Here is a 14274-nt window from a genome sequence, read left to right as displayed (position 1 = left end):
TCTTGCATTCTTATCATTTATCTAATAAAAATGGTGAATGATTTCTATTTTATCAAACTGTACTTATACTCTTGCTTACCCAAGCATTAATTTATGCAAATAAATATTTATTGAACACCTACATAGGCACCATTCTAAGCCCCAGAAATGCAACTCTGAAGTAAAGCAAACTAGTCCCATCCATCATCTAACTTTTACTCTACTAGGAAACACATTTCAGTTAAAAAACAACCAAATGGATGAATAAATAAATAATTTACGTTATAAATGCTACATAAAAAAGGAAAGGATTTTCCTGATTAGACTTACCTGAGCAAGCTGTAAAGGAACTAAATTATTAAAAATTAATAAGATGTAACTAGCCAAGGTGTATGTGTGTGTGTGGAAATGGCTTTTCAATGTTCAGAGAGATATCCAAATCCAGCCCCCTTTACTGGCATGTGAGAGAAAGGAAATACATAACATTACAGCCATTGTATTACAGCCATTCTGACTCACTTCAGGACAGAAGCCTGAGAAGCAGTTGTGACATTTACAGTCCAGGGGCAGAGACTTAATGAAGCCTAATGATAAGACTATTGTATGTACCTGCTCCACACCCCACTTTACCACCATGTTAGTAAATGCCTGTATTTAGCAGTTCCTTCTAACTAGTACATCATGTCCCAGTATAAAGAAAACTATAAGTTATACTGAAGGCAAAAAAATCATTTTGAAGAAGCAGAACTAGCATCAGGGCCAGATTCAGAGAAGGCGGGGAGGGATGTTGGAATTATGAGACCAAGATTTTTTTTAAGTATATGATTAATATGGTGAGAACACTGTAGGACAGCATGAAAGAATAGATGGCCTGTGTAGTAGAGAGATGGAAATTCTGAAAAATAATCCAAAAGAAATGCTAGAGACCAAAAACATCCTAGTAGAAACGAACAATGCCCTTGATGAGCTTGCCAATAGACTAGACATAGCTGAAGAAAGAATCTCGGAGCTTTGAGATTTAAAAGAAAATACCAAACTTAAAAGCAAACAGAGGGGCACCTGGGTGGCTTGGTCAGTTAAGCGTCTGGCTTTTGATTTTGGCTCAGATCATGCATATGTTATGATATTTTTATTTAAGCTATTTTCTTGAAAATATGAATATCACATTATAGTTAAAATCATTCATATAACTCATGGAAACATTTAAAACAATAAAACATCTCATATATAAATTTTATCTTCTGAATTGTAATGTAGGAGCAATATTTTTGATGCTATATTTCAAATAAAAAATTTAAAGCATATGGCTAGTTAGAGGGAAAAGCTACTTTATGTCATAATTTTCTTTAGCAAACATTTTTTATTTATTTCACAAAATAAACTACACAATCAAATTTAAATTTGGACTTTTGTAAAAATTTAACACAGCTTTGAGGAGAAAAAGAATTCTAGACAAAATGGAATTTCTCCTTTCTATTTTTTCTGAGTGAAAATTATGTGGGTGAGATGAATTTAAATTAAAAAAAATTGTTAGTGGTATTCTTAATCTGACTGTTGGACTTTTGGCAGAAGGAGGTGGGATTCAGTTGAGATGCTAAACTATGTTTCATAATGCTTCTATTTTTGCATTACATGAGTAAGGTTTTTTGTTTGTTTATTTTTTAGGAAAGATGGATCAAAAGAACCAATAGTGGAGATGAGAACAGAGGATGAAAGAATCACTAATCATGAGGATGGGAGCCCAGTAAATGAGCCAAATGAAACCACACCGCTAACAGAACCTGAGTAAGTAAATTCAAATGCTTAATTATTTTTGGATAAAAGTTAACATAATAAATTATAGCATGATTAATTATAACATTTTGTAATTACTTATAGCATATATTTCCAAATAACATCATTTGTAGAAAAATATTTCTTTTTCAAATAAAATACATGTGAATATCAAAAACCATTTTTAAAAAGATTTTATTTATTTGAGAGAGAGAGACAAGCAAGAGGGAGAGAAAGCTACCATGAGTGAGGTAGGGAGGGGCAAAGTGAGAGGGAGAAGCAGACTCCCTGCAGAGTGGAAGCTGGACTTGTGACTCCATCCCAGGATCCTGAGACCATGGCCTGAGTGGAAGGCAGACACCCAACTGACAGAGCCACTCAGGCGCCTCTGTAAACCATTTTCTACTTAGACATTTCATATGAAAATGTTATATCAATACCAGAGGAAATCAACTGTTCAAACATGTATTTATAATTTTATGTAAAATTATCAAAAACATGGAACATGTTAGAGTCAGATTTTCTTACACTTATTTTACTCTTTAAGAAAGTGATACTTTCAGGGCATCCAGGGGGCTCAGTCAGTTAAGGTTTAAGCATCCAACTCTTGATTTCAACTCAGGGTCATGACATACAACTCTCAGGGTTGTGAGATGGAACCTCCTGCACTCAGTTGGGGAGTCTACTTGAGATTCTCTCTCTCCCTCTGCCTCCCTGCACCCAGCTCATGTTCCCTCTCTCTAAAATAAATAAATGTTTGTTTTTAAAAGAACGTATACTTTCAAAATGTGATATCTGCTGAAATATTTTTTAAAAAGGTCAGGAAATAAGTCATTATTCTGAATATGAATATCACAATTTAAAATAAAAATTAATAGTGTGAAAATATACAGAAGTGTACTTTAAAAGGAAAGAAGAGTCATTAGGAAGAGAAAGAAATACAGTTAAATTGTCTATCATTTTAATGTCTATATAGCAACTGGTGCTTGCTCTTCATTCAAGATTATATTATTTACTTCTTTCTACACCCGTCAGAGGTCCATTGTAGACATAGCAGATATTTATTTCAACTACATCTGCAAAGAGGATGTACACATTCAAAGATGATGTTCATCAACATGAAAGTTAAAGTGATTAAAGTCAAAGGCATTATGAGGGGATGGTAATAGTATTCTATGAAATGTATTAGATACCAACAAAACCATAGCTATCACATTATTCTTTAAAAACTGCTCACTAAAGTGACTTCTAAATTTTATTTTTTTAAGGATCCCTTTTTCTTTACCAGCACACATTCCCTTGCAGAGAAATTTGATATAGGCTTCTCATCCTGAATGGAAGGCTGTGAGTCGTTACAGGTGAAGAAAATAACTTGTTGCAGAAATTCCCTGATATCTGCTCTCAAGGGACTGAAATAATTACTATTTAGAGAAATACAAAGTACTACTATGTAGCTAAAATTTCAGTATAAATCCTCAGGTCATGTCAGTGACTGCATTTAGAGATTATTATCTTCTAAACTGAAGTTTACTCTTTAGAGGCAGCTTTTACAAGATGGGTTCTATAGTTTCCCCTTCAAAAATTAGAAGAATTTTCAAGGAAGTGAAATATTACAAAACAAACAAATTTCTATATACTTATTAACACCTGCAATCAGATTGGTGTGTATGAAAACTAGCTAAGATCTGGGTTTTACATGTAAGCTATGAATCACTAAATTCTACTCCTGAAACTAACATTACACTATATGTTAACTAACTGGAGTTTAAATAAAAACTTGTAACCACAAAAAAACAAAACAAAACACTACTAAAAAATATCCTTACATGTGACAGGATAATATTTTGCAAAAAATAAAACAAAAATAAAAAAGATGATCTTATAACTACTCCAGTCCTCAATTATAGAAAAGAAATAATCAACATAAAAACAATAGAATTAACAGTAATCTTTAAAAACAATTTAACATAAATGTAAGTAGTGAAAATTATATATGCAAATATTCATCATCCAAGAATTAGTTGAAAACACTGGTTAATTACAATGTTACAGGTCTTCGAATAAGAGATATATGAAGCATTATGCTAACCTTTTATCCAAGCTCTAAATTTCTCTGTGTTTTGCTGCTTAGAAGTGACCCATTGATTTTATCTTTTATTATCAATGTTTGCAATATTTGGGGATGGGAGAACTGAAGAACTGTGAAGGCATTATTATAATATAAATTAAAGAAACTGCCCTAGTGGGTACAAAGTAGATGGTACTTCATTCCCAGCAATGGGTTGTAGTAACTTTTACCTGTGACTTACTTTTGTTTGGTTAGTTTTCACTAATAGCTTTCATCTTCAGAATACAATACATTCAAAAATAGAAAAGAAATTACAAGTAAATCCCGGAGAAACTAACATAGTAACATTCACTACACCACAAAATGATGACATTATTTTTATGATGACATTAAAGTACAGAATTGAACTGGAATTTGTTTTTGATGTGGAAAAAGTATTTTGTCAAGGGAGGAAATTTTACCCCCAAAGCCATGTACACAAGGCATAATCGTTAACCATTGAATTCAAGAGTGGTAGAAAAAATTATACACCTCGAATCATTGTCATGATAGTAAGATTTGTGAAGCTATCATAATATTTAGAAATAAAGGGGTGCCTAGTTGGGTCAGTCGAATAAGCATCTGTCTTTGGCTTGGGCCATGATTCTAGGGTCCTGGGATTGAGCCCAGCTTTGGGCTCCCCATGTAGCAGGGAGTCTGCTTCTCTTTCCTTCTGCCCCTCATGCTCCCCCTTCCTCTACTCATGCTCTCTTTCTTGCTTTCTTAAAAAAAATAAATAAAATCTAAAAAAGAAGAAGGAGGAGAAGGAGAAGGACAAGAAGAAGAACAAGAAGAAGAACAAGAAGAAGAACAAGAAGAAGAAAAAGAAGAGAGCTTGTTTTTCTTAGTTATAATTGAAAACAACTTTCAAAAAGTGTGCTCATAGGGGATCCCTGGGTTGTTCAGCAGTTTGGCGCCTGCCTTCAGCCCAGGGTGTGATCCTGGAGTCCTGGGATCGAGTCCCGCATTAGGGTCCCTGTATGGAGCCTACTTCTCCCTCTGCCTGAGTCTCTGCCTCTGTGTGTGTGTGTCTCTCATGAATACATAAAATCTTAAAAAAAAAAAAAGAGAGAGAGAGAGAGAGATTCTTTCTCCTTTAAAAAAATATGCTCACAAATAATACCAAAATAACAACAAAAAATAATGGTGACAAGAGACTAAAGAAAACATATATAGTAAATGTAGAAAAGTGACAAAGTCCTTAAATGCATTTACTTCCATTAAGTTCCAAAGAATATAGCTAATTCACCCAGCTTTCAAATTGTGTAATAGAATATGGCAGCAACTTTTAACAGTTTTTATTTTATTTTTAAACAGTTTTTATTTGAAAAAATGTATGTACTATTAACTCACCTATTTGATATATAAAAATACTGGCTTGTTTAAATTCCAAACAATTACATTTTTCATACTAATGACTGTTTATCAATTCTAAGCCACCCTACAGTGAACGATTTGGTGCATGTAAATCTACAAATACCTCAAATGTCTCATTAATTGTTCTGTGCTATATCACATATTTACAATGGACAATATTAGTTAATTATTTAATTATTTTTCTATCAATTTTAACAAATCTGATTTTTTTTTCATTCTAATAATTGTGGGCATTGCCTTCTATAAAGCAATAATGTAAGCATTAAAGAATACCACATAAATTACCTTAGAAAATGAACTTCATTACTTTTATGTTTCCTTCCAGAAAATTGCCTTTAAAAGAAGAAAATGGAAAAGAAGTCTTAAATCAAGAAACTATAGAAATTAAGGTTTCTAATGACATCATCCAATCAAAAGAAGACGACAGCAAAGCATAACACCAAGATCACAGAGGCTTGGGCAATGCTACAAAGAGCATTTGGATTGCAGTGACCCTATGACCAAAACTATTCCATTGACCTTAATTTCTTGGGAAACTTCTAGCTTGGAATAGCTTGTACACATATACATATGATCAAATATTCCTACCCATGGTCCATTACCTTTTGTTGTTGTTGTTATTGTTGTTGTTCATTTTGTTATGAATTTCAATAGAGAGACCTGACTGGCATCAACTCTTGGGCATCAATTTGATTCTGTGATTGAAGTACTGCAATTTATTATACATCTAAAGTGCTCTGTTTCTTAAGAAACATATATTTCATTCAATGACCTCTCCAACCAACAGGGGTTTAAGAAAAAACAAAAGGAAAGAAAAACTTTGTGAGCTAAATGTGTAAGAAAGCCCTGCATGTTTTTCATTCTATCTTGGGCAAATAGATGATTAAAGTAGATTTCAGTTTAAGATGAAAAACAGTTAATAAAGGTTACACTTTTTATCAGGAGAATTTCAGGGAACATGGGCTTGAAGGAGCCAGTATTTTTAGCAGATAAGTTGAGAGAAACTGGAAAATTCTTTTTAAGTTATAATTACAGTGCTATTTCAATGTTCATTTTTGGTAGACTAAAGTGCCAGATCAAAATTGTTACCCATTTGAACGAATATTAGTTGTGTGTAAAATTAGATTAGAAAGATTCCGTAAATCTCTCTCTTTATATATGCCATAATCACTCACAATGGATTACACAAAATAATAAATGTATTGCAAGTGAAAATAATATGATTTCTGCCCTCAGCTTCAAATAAAGTAAATTGAAATGGTAACAATATCAATGTTGTCTTGATATATTTATAAATATGTGATTATCTTTTACTTTTTAAATAATTTTATCAAAAAATAAGTCCTTAGTGTTGAAATACTTCAACCCGTATCCTCAGATATGCTTTTGGACCATTGTTTTAGATAATCATTGTTTAAAAATTCATTTTCCCAATGTTATAGGTCAATCATTAAATGTAATTGGCTACTGGAAATTAAGATCCTTAGTGGTTAAATTAAGAAGAAATCAACATTTACACATGCCATAAAAGTGTCAGTGATAAACAATTGAATTGCCACTCTCTGTTTTTCTTCTTGATGTTGTAACTAGAAGTCATTTTAAAATTTTGATAAATAACTTTGGTTGAAGAAATTCCTTGGCTGTTCAACACAAGCTTTCTAATGTTATTTGATAGGGCCTAAACCAGAATAAAATACTTATTAACTTCCAAGCTATGCAAGCTCCCAGAGGTAAAAGACTGAAATGTGATTTTTCATTCATATGTGAGGTAAAATAAATGTATTTATGTTTATAAATATACATACCAGTTGGGAGCAGGTTTTAGATTATTTGTTATCCTAGAGAGCCAAAGGTTTCTTTAGGCCCGTTACATTCATAATCTTTAGTGTTTCAGGTGGTATTATAGCTCAAATATTGGCTGGTTGGGAAGTGCATACCAACAGAACGCTGAGAGTTTTAACAGTGCAGAGCAACCTGCTTTGCATGTCTCTCTGTAGAGATAACTTGATGAATACATCAAATGCAATATTAATGCTACTCATGAGCACTTTTCTCTACAAAGTGCTTGAAACTGTCAGGCAAGGAGAGACAACTAATTTCACAGAACTTTAGTTATTAGCAGGACAGAATGTGTCCGTCTGCATGTTTGTGGACTAAATCTCCAGCATCATTTTCATAATTCACAGGATTATAGTGCCGGAATATCCCCCTTGATATTTTTTTCTGACATATTCTGAAGAAATGCTGTGCCTCCCTAGGAATTTGAGTAGAAATTATCCACCTGGTCTTTTGATAGACTTGACTGTTGCTATCTATTTATGTTGGTTTGATCACCTCTTTGCTTTATTTGACGTTTTCCCCCCCTTTTGTACCAATGTGCTATAACTAGTCAAAGTACTTGAATTTATTTGTGCAAAGTAAACAGGCTTAGTAAAATGTCCATGAAGCAATAGCCATGAATGCTAACTTTTCCTGGATAGGGCTGGTTTTAAACTGATAATGGTGAAAGAATTAGAAAAACTGAGAAACCAGTTTAGCATGTTTACTATTATTATATTTGTGCTATACTTCAAGAGCAGAGAAATCATAATAAAGAACAAATATTTTTGTGTTTCCTCAGTTTGAAAGTTTGTCTCTCTCATTTCTTTGGACTTTCCATGTAAAGCAATTTACTTAAATATTTCTTTTATATATATATTATATATATATACATATACATATATATGCTGTTAAATTTCTTGCCACTAATGTGGAGTAATGATCTGAGGTTAGCAGATAATTTGAAACTAATTGTAGACAAACCGTTTCAAGTGCACTGTTTCAATTGTCTGAGTGGTCCTTATCTCTTGTCCTTGAAATCTATGCCATGCAGGAGCAAGGCAATACTGTGATGAAAAATAATAATAATAATAATAATAATAACATTTCAATGGAATGCTCCAACTTGCTCTATTTTTAAAAGTTTCCGAATAAGAGATGCTTGTAGTAAATTGTAAAATATGAGTAAAACTGAAATAATCTGTTCTTATTTTCATTCTTATTCTAAACATGCCATATAACTGTATAAATGTTATTTTTACTGTCTGAGAGTGCTCTTAAATATTAATATAAAATGTCAAAATATTTGACTGAATATAAGTGGGTTAAATAATCAGAACCCTATGCTAATTTAAACAAAGAAGAAAAAAGTAACTAAAATATTGATATTTCTTGATAGGTAATGTGCAATTAGGCAATGACAATCTATATTCAACAACATATAGGAAGGAACAGTAATATCAGCATTTTGACACATTCTGTTTTTAAAACTGGCATAAATTAATGTGTCAACATATTTTACAATGATCTGCAAAAGAACTAAAGAATTGTGATTTCTATAGATTTGTTATTTTTGTTGATTGATTTATTGCCATTCTTTTGATGCTAATGCTAACATTAATGTAATGTTTCTCTAGTTTTCCCTTATTTTTAATATTAATAGTTATACATTTTTTCAAAGATGATTTGATCCAGCAAAGTTTACATGAATCTGAGTCTTTGGTTTAAACGTTTATATAAATAGGATTTTATTAATCAAATTATTTATTTGAGTGCCAACAATTAATTGTAACTTTATAATCAGACCTTTATTTTATGCTTCTTATTTTAAGTAATTAAGATGTATTTGTGCCTTTGGATTAGCATGATATTCTGCTTTATTAAAGGAAAAAATCAACTGCAATCTTTATTGATTAATTTTGTTCATATCTGTGACACTTAAGTGGTACTGTCTTATTTACATTTAGTGAATAAGCTCAACTTAATTACTTTACTTTGAATACAAAATCTAAATATAATAAATAATACTGTGCAACTTATTTCATTCATAACAAAGCAATTCCTTTAATGCACATGTAAAATATATTTCATTTTGTCTACACTATTGTTCTAGATAATAAATACATTCTAGATATTGTTAAAATTGAGTTCTACCACTTGTAAGACAAAGACAACATGATATTTTAGGATAGGGTAAATTATTTTAGTGTCACTTGGGTCTACATTGTCTTGTTGTACTTTGTTTGGGGTCCATACATCATCCTTTATTATTGATAATCTAACCACTGATAAAAATATCTACAAGAGATATAATAGAAAGAATAATCTCCATTTCTTAAGAAATATTGGAATAGCATATTACAATTACTTATTAAAGTTGCAATGTTCTTTTTCATGAAGAATAATGTAAATGCTCAATGTCAGTTGCTCATGGAGTTCTTCTCATAATCATATCCAGAATGTTTACTCAACAAACTTTATGAGTAAGGGAAAATATTTTTTTAATGAATTGTTTGCATTATTTATATTTAGAGAGGAAAGATTTGCATCTTTGTGTTAATCCTTTGAAGCATCATTACATTGTCTCTCACACTGAAATGGCATATGGAAGTATTAGGGTATACTAAAATTAAACTATGTAAGGTCACAGAAATGAAGTACTTCAGTCCTGAAGTGAAAATCTTTCAAGAAAGCTTTCTACTCATGCATTTAATCATGTTCTGAGATGAAACAATGATATGTGTAAACGGGAAGCTTATAAAAAGAGCCTAGATGTAGTACTCGCTGAACAAATACAATTTTTCCTCCCAGGTCTTTCCAAATCTCCTTTTTTAAAAATGCATTTACCGATGTAGATGAATTCTTTTAACAACACTATATGAGAATGCAGATTATTTCCCCTCAGAGATTTTTATAATATATATAATGTTTAATATTTGTTTGATAACACATTTAACGTTCTTAAAAATAGCTCATTATTCACTATAAAATTTTATCAATAACTTAAATACCTTAGCTGGTACCACCACTTTAGTTTTTTTAATATAATTTTCAGGTTTTTGGCCATGGACGTTCATAATTATTAATATAAAAACTGCTTATATAAATTTAACATTGCCACTTTTTTTTTCTAAAATAAAAACATATAATACACTAAAAGTAGCATCTGGTTTTAGCCTTCTTTGGGAAAAAATAAGCCATGCAATGGCTTGGAGCATTTCAAATCACAACCAGCAACCAGGCATAGGAGACTAGAGAAACAAAAAACTGAAAGAATCAAGAAAGGCAAACTGAGTTCCTATATTTAGGATAGATTGGAAGGATGTAAGTGTGAGAAGTGCTGGACCAGGGACTAGGAACACCACTTAGATAAAAATTAAGGCCAGTTATACTGGTGCAAAGAGAAGACTCAATTAGATCCAGAGAAAAAAAGTTAACTTAGAACCTAATAACCTAATATTCAATTTTGCAGATAGGATTTATTTCAAAGACAATATGCATTATATAAAATGGTACTGTTAAGAAAAAAACATATTTGTTCCAATTCTTAAAGGAATGTTCATGGTTTAGCATTTTTGCCTCTAAACTGTGTTAGGAATATGTGAACTTCTTACAAATAAAATTAGAAAACCTTTTTGTTCCCTTTTGGTGTATGAATTCTATGCTGTGTTCAGTATGCATAAAAACATACTTTTCTTTAACGTATATATCCATTCAAATTCTATATTCTTAAGTTAGCTACCACGAAGTTTTCTTATTGTTTCAATATAGTATGTCCCTATGAAATGCTGTATATATATGTCTAAACTGTAAAAATTATACTGCAAATGTTGAAGTTTTGTATTTATGAGAGACATTGAAAGTATGGCTTACAGTATATCAAAATTGTCACTCTTCACCATTTGTATATTAATAGTAAAGATACTTTTACTTTAATAAAGTGTTGCATTTATGTTTATTTTGAATAACATCTCTGCATTGAGTGAGCTTATGACTTGGCATTTCTTTTTTTTTTTCAGATATTTTCATTTTCAAAGAATTTCCAAATTTATCTCTATACATTAAAAAAAGGAATACTTTCTGCCATTTTGCCCTATGCTGAATCACAATATTTTGATAATAAACGGTTGGTTAGAACAGTACTTAAAATCAAACCAGCAGCATTAGCACTTGGGAATTTGTTAGAAATGAATATAAGTTTCTGGACCTCACCACAGACCCCCTAAATTAGAAGAATCTGGGAGGGGCTACAGGAATTTGTATTTTAACAAGCCTTTCTAGTAACCTAATGCACACAGAAATTTGAGAGCGAGTGGATTGGAGACACATTTGGGTGACAATCTAGAAGTAAAAACTTCTAGTTCATGTTGAAATTTTATTTCTCATTATTATATAGATTATGTTCAAGCAGGACTTCACGAGTTATAAGAGAAGCCAGTCATTCTTCACATGCTTTTATAAGGGGTTTTCATTTTTTTAACCAGTGTAAAGTTCAACTTATTCTTAAAATGAAAAAAAAAAAAATGAAAGGAAAGCAAATACCAAATTTTCACAAGGGAACAATTCTCAATATAAGCCTTACAAATACCACAAAGTACATACATATGTAGAGTAAAAATAATATTAATAGTTGGTCAAGAATGAAAAAAAAAACATTTATATATGGTGCTTGTTCTGTCAGTTACCCTGCATTTAATTAAAAGAACAGTTATAATAAAATACAAAATATACCATGAGAAAGAGGCTGAAACAAAGTCTCTGATATATGATAAAAATGCATCAGGTAACTCTGTTAATATTTTAGAGAATTTCTTCTATTTCTTTCTAACCTAAGCTATCACCTACTATAATCCTCTTTATTTGTAATATAGGTAATGAATGTATGTCTCCTAAGAATCAGGTCATATATGGAGTCAGCACTTTAAATTTCTTTTTAAATTTAATTACTTTTTCTGAATGCATTTTCAACACACAAGTTAGAATGTTCTCAATCATAAATAATGTTTTCTGTTTTATGTGAAGGGTCTTATATATGTTCTTATCCTTGGCATAACTTTGTTCACCAAAATAAAATGTATGCATTTGGATATTTTCACTTTCCTGGATAACTTAAGTCATTTCCCAGAGTCAGAATTTGGGGGTGGGGGATGCAGGGAGGAGGCAACTGTACTATTATGCTAGAATAATATTAAATTTAATCAAAATTTAATTTACTTTGTCATTTTATTAATCTAGCAGGCTATAAAGGCAGAGGTTGCTAGTATTAAGATATTAAGATTTGGGGAAAAAAGACTAACCTGATGATTCAGCTAACAAAAACATCTCTTCTTTCACCTTGAATTTTCACATTCCTCTGCAGATCCCTTTATCTTCCTTTATCTGTCATAACAAAAGCATGATCAATGTCTAGAACTGACCTGGCAAGACTGAGATATATAGAGGAAAGAATGATAGCTAAAATCAATCCACTCACAATGGAAAAGTCAAGCAATTACAAACTTTCTTAGAAGAATCATTTTATAAGTAGAGGGTTGTAAAAGGAAGTGGTAATGTTCCTTCTAATTAAAGAGGAAGGAACATATGCAAGAGATCACTCAGTAGAGGTTGGGGAAACTTGGTCACCATGTCTGACCATGTGAAGCTCCCCTAACAATTCTAATGAAAACAACCCCTGGAAAGCATAAACAAAATTTTCATTAAGTCAGGAACCAAGAGACCCATATCTTTACTCACCAGAAAAAAAAGATGAGGAAAGAAGTGCTCTCACAAAGTTGCAGTGGGGATAGAACTGAGATTACTAAAGTAATAATAGGAAACAGATAAGAATCTAAGTATTAGAATATACTTGGGCTCACAGTCCAATTCTACAACCTATTGCAAGCTCTAAGCTTAAACAATTTATGTAAAAAATTAAATCTTGATTCCATCATCTATAAAATGTGCTTAGATAATAATCTCCAAGAGTTGATGTAAAGATTCATTGAGATATTATTAATAAAACTCTTTATGCAGTGTCTACCACAGAAAATAACAATAAGATAGCCATGATTATCTCTATATCTGCCATTTTTTAATACTGATCCTAATTAAGTTGTGCTAGACAGCTATTTCACGTTCTTTAGACTGACCATAATTTTACTAATCTATTAAATTATCTATTAATAGGTTAAATTTGAGTCATTAAAAGCTGAAAGTATGGCTTTCCATTTCATTATTTCTTTTACTTCTGTTTTAATTATCTTTTGTTAAATATAAATCAAGCCAAAATATAATGGCTTAAAACATCAACAATATATTATTTTTCATGACCATATCTGTTAATTTGACTCAGCTTGGCAATTATTTTCCTCCATATGGTGTAGCCAAGTTCACTTATATTGCTACTGGTTTCTAAGAAGAAATCCTACAAATGGAAGCCTCATTGTGTATATACTTACCAAGACTTGCATCACACTTGAGATCTTCAAGTAGTGAATACCATATAGTCAATGTGCGAGCATAATGTAACAAGAGCATGACATATTTGAGCAACACTCCTAAGTATGGAAACACTCTCTTTCTGTCCCCTAATGTTTCACATCTTTTCTACATGCAATGTGTACTTATCCCTTTCCCAAGATTTCCAAAGTCTTATTTCATTAGTTTAAGAGACTCGAGCTTCAATTTCAGACTTTAATCAACTCAATAACTTTGAAATGTCAATAAGGCTCCTTGGTTATTATAACTTGGGTGGGCCTTTCCAGTACAGAGGCACTAAAAAGACAATATAACTGCCCCAGGGAAACCCTACAGATAATTAATTGTGAGATATAAGCAGAAAAAAAAAAAGCACTAGACATTGCCGTTTAAGATAAAAAGGGAGGAAATGAAGGAATTCAACAATTACTGTGTCTACAGAAAATTTGAAATCCAGCCAATCAAACATCACCAGTTCCCCCTTGCTTCCAACAGAGGGCATTTTAACTTTGGTTTGAATTTGTGCCAGTCATTACTAAATCTGTTGCTCCCAGTGGCTCCTAGGAAAACTCTTTTTTTTTTTTTTTTGGAAAACTCTTTGAGGTATACTTCTTTTCTGTGGAAAATGGTGTGTGTAGCTAAGTAAATTTCTTGTCTTGCTACCTGGCCAAATATATCTAGTACTTACAAATCTACTTCCTTTTAAACCAAGTTCTCTTAAGTTCAAGCTAATACAACTCCTTTATTTTATCTTATATATATTT

The 14274-nt window shown here is 31.6% G+C and overlaps 1 protein-coding gene across 1 annotated transcript in view; it reads left to right on the top strand.

Moving 5' to 3' along the window:
* The window catches only part of NCAM2 (neural cell adhesion molecule 2), a 503501-nt gene extending 492500 nt beyond the window's left edge, over positions 1 to 11001 (top strand). The window contains exons 17-18 of the mRNA XM_041735239.1: positions 1645 to 1764; positions 5562 to 11001. Of these exons, the coding sequence (XP_041591173.1) occupies positions 1645 to 1764; positions 5562 to 5673 (232 nt within the window). The 3' untranslated portion in view covers positions 5674 to 11001. The remainder of the gene's footprint in view (positions 1 to 1644; positions 1765 to 5561) is intronic.
* Positions 11002 to 14274: the final 3273 nt, after the last annotated feature.

Source organism: Vulpes lagopus, chromosome 20 (assembly GCF_018345385.1).
Source record: "Vulpes lagopus strain Blue_001 chromosome 20, ASM1834538v1, whole genome shotgun sequence".
Lineage (NCBI taxonomy): Eukaryota > Metazoa > Chordata > Mammalia > Carnivora > Canidae > Vulpes > Vulpes lagopus.
Note: the sequence above shows the minus strand (reverse complement) of the source record. Positions and strands in the feature narration are given on the sequence as shown.